Source organism: Acanthisitta chloris, unplaced genomic scaffold, assembly GCF_000695815.1.
Source record: "Acanthisitta chloris isolate BGI_N310 unplaced genomic scaffold, ASM69581v1 scaffold30831, whole genome shotgun sequence".
Lineage (NCBI taxonomy): Eukaryota > Metazoa > Chordata > Aves > Passeriformes > Acanthisittidae > Acanthisitta > Acanthisitta chloris.
Window position 1 is genome coordinate 21,706 of NW_008656994.1, and position 3,386 is coordinate 25,091.

A 3,386-nucleotide genomic window follows, 5' to 3' on the forward strand; every position below is an offset into this window, starting at 1 on the left:
GCGGGGAGGAGGGAGTGTAAGCAGCTGCGTGGTTCTTGGCTGCTGGCTGAGGTTAAACCACGACAATGGATCAAGGTGATTTGGGGATGTACAAACATAGGAAAACACAAGGGACAGAAAGGGACAGTTGCATCTGAACAGCTGACTGGCTGATACAGTTCTATGGCCATACCTGTCCCCTGAAGAGTACAGTCAGTTCCATATTCTTATTAAATCACATTTTTAACTTGTCCAGCTGCCTGTGTGTGCATGTGTATGGGGGAAGTCGACATGCCAGGGCAGGAGACACACCATGGGTCAGAGGGCCCATGTGTTTGTGACTCCCTTTTCAAGAATACTCTACATCTGTCCTAATATCAAATCAGAGAGTTTATCCAGCAACCTGTATTGTAATTCTAATAATAGTCTGCACTGTAACTAGCCAGCTCCTACGGCAGTGTGAAAGTTTTTTGTTTACAGTGTTAACAAAACAGTTGTTAACAGATAAAAGTCAATTCTACTTATAATTGTTCCTTTATCTGATGATTCACTCAGACTGCAAGGAAACCAGGATTTTCCTTTCAAAGAGCTGTTCCAGTTTGTTTACAGTATGTGTTGATTAAAATTGATTATAACTTATTATTTAATAATTTTAAACAAGTGCCGTACCAATGAAGAACAGCTTTGCACTCTCAACTTTCAGGATCGCCCTAAGCACTTCCTGAAGGCTTTACTTTCAGGCTGTTTTCTTTACGGGGTGTGATGACTCACAGCAGGAGCCATTAGAACAGACACTCAGGTGTCACACTGAACACCTTGCTCATACTTAGAAAGTTGCTTTGGGAGGTGTTGGTGTCAAGAGCAATTACTTATGACTTACCAAGTCAAATGCAGATTCTCTTTTGGAATATAGCTTCCTATACTATTATTCCCCTATTATTTACTTCCTGCAAATGTAGGAGGAGCCACAATACCACTTCAACCCTCTGGGTTATCCCAGTCTGTTAGCATTATCACCAGTAAACTAAACTACAGGGTCTAAGATCTCAAACTTAGCCTTGAAAGCAGACTTCCACTAACAGATCAGGGTCATAAAAGTAAGTGTAATAGCCCATGTGGTACAATTAAAAAAAGTGAACCAGAACATGACCTAAAAATCAGAATTTTCACAAGAATGTACTTCACAATTAGTGAAATGAATACGAGTACAAACTTTGCATCAAAGTTAAGTCAGACAAGACAACACAAGAACAACAATTACAAAAAAAGAAAGAAAAAACACCCAGGCTGGGATGAATGAAGCATGTTTCAAAAGCAGATCCTAATTAAAAAACCCAGAAGGGTGGCAGTGGACAGCACACTACAAACTTCGAGAGGGCACAATAACTGGTGTGAGGCCAAATGAGTTGAAACAAGGTAAACATTAGGAAAGGACAGCAAAAATACAGTATTTTAATACAACACAATGAGATTCATGGGATGCAAAGTGGTGGAAATGTCCAAGCTAAAGGAATATTTCACTTCAAAAGGACATTACCTGCTGCAGGTCTTCACTTTCAGATTTCAGCTGGGCTACAAGAGCTCTCATGCAGCCCTTCATGGAACATAATGTAGCCTGTTAGGAATCAGAAGCAAAAAAGAAAGTGACCAGTATTAAATAACAGGTTAGATGGGTTGGTTCTGCCAGTGTTTTGGTATTTTAAGCAAATGATATCTGAAGTTCAATAAAAGCTTAGTAATCTATGTCACCAACAATAAATATTTGTTTTATAACTACTAAAAAGTTAAGTGTGACTATCACTTTGTGGCGCACTCTGTCACGAACAGGATGGACTGACAAGTATTTAGCACCTCTGCCTTCAGCTCCAATTCAGTATCTTATCCCAGAGATTTTCATCACCTGTGATGAGAACTGTAATTTGACCACAGCTATGAACTGAAATTACTGTATGTTTACAATTCTGCTCTTACCTTGTTTGCCACATCTCCAAAAGTCAAGTTTGTCAGAGCCATTCCAGCATACCTCCTTAAGGTAACGCTATAGTGATCATCTGTTAGTCCATACATTTCACAATCCACTTGCAACAGTTCAGCAATGGCCTGCAAACCTCCTTCAAAAAAACACATCAGGAAAAAAATATCAGTACTCTAGTATCGTAAGTACAGTACATATACACCAAGGAACGAACTGCATTTTTGTTATGAGAACAAATCTCAATCATCTCCAAAACCAGTGCTCAGAAAGGTAAACAAATTTTAAAATACTGGCTCTGGATCTTGAACCCTGTGCTTAGTAGCAGCTAAAACATAAGACAGCATGACATTGAGATTTCAGGGGAAAATGGAAACAAAAGGAGCTATGAGAAGTAAGAAGCACACTCATTTTTAATTCCACCCAGCCAAAATCCTAACAAACTGGTACCAGTTACATAAAAGTCTATCTAGTAAATCTGAAAAAGTATCCATTTAATTACTGTCACTGCATGCTATTTTCTGAGAAAAATACACAGTATATTTTCATTGAATGAAAAGTCGAAATTTAAGGAAAATTGCACACACAGAATTTACTGAGCTAAAAAATTCAGCCTGTCAAGCAGGAATCAATACAGGTCAAAAAAGCTACCAAAACACCAACAAAAAGCCCTCCCACGCTGGGTATAGTTTCCATTGTAAGTCCAATACTTCTAAATTTGCAAATATTTCCGTAATAATACTACTCTCCCAAAATTCAAAATTCAAGCCAGAAAAAACAGTAACTGATACAATAATTTATCCACTGGGAGATGGTGCGGTTAACTTAAACTGCATTCATCACATAGAGGGCAACAACTGACTCAAATGAACTGATGATGTATTTAAATTAGTAGCAAAAAAAGGCCATATATCCCATGAGCTACACAAGCCGTGTCAGGGTTTCCAGCCAGTTCCTCAAAGAAGTCACAGAAATACATCTGTTCTTACCAAGCTCATTCATTGCATGCCTGTGTTCTTCATCAAATGAAAGTTTCATCAAAACACACACAGCAGGACAAATTTGATGATCCACTGGGGCAGGCACTGATCCAGAAACAGGTAACAATTAGTATTTCCTAGGTGATTTTTTTCTAGATCATAAGTTTTCCAAAGCAAATCTAATCTTAAAAATAAATCAGTTGCAGGTTTTTTCAGAGTTTGCATCCTCCTAGTAATCTATGAACAGATAACTAGTTAAGAATGCTACTAGAAAGTGTGTAGCACAAATACATCTGATGCTGAATAACAAATTAGGGAGAACCCTGAATGTATATGTCAAGTAAGAAATATGACTTGCAGTACAAAAATATTACCTTATTACTCTTAAAAATCAGTAATATTCATGAAAGAAATAAATATGGTTAAGTATTATGGTTGCATTAAATAATATGCCA

General features: G+C 37.7%; 1 protein-coding gene across 1 annotated transcript in view; it reads right to left on the reverse strand.

Annotated features, from left to right (window-relative positions):
• Nucleotides 1-3,055, reverse strand: part of APC (adenomatous polyposis coli) — a gene marked incomplete at its 5' end in the record, with an annotated part of 13,450 nt that extends 10,395 nt beyond the window's left edge. Inside the window, 3 exons of the mRNA XM_009084560.1 lie at nt 1,517-1,594; nt 1,951-2,090; nt 2,941-3,055. Coding sequence (XP_009082808.1) covers nt 1,517-1,594; nt 1,951-2,090; nt 2,941-3,055 — 333 coding nt within the window. The remainder of the gene's footprint in view (nt 1-1,516; nt 1,595-1,950; nt 2,091-2,940) is intronic.
• Nucleotides 3,056-3,386: the final 331 nt, after the last annotated feature.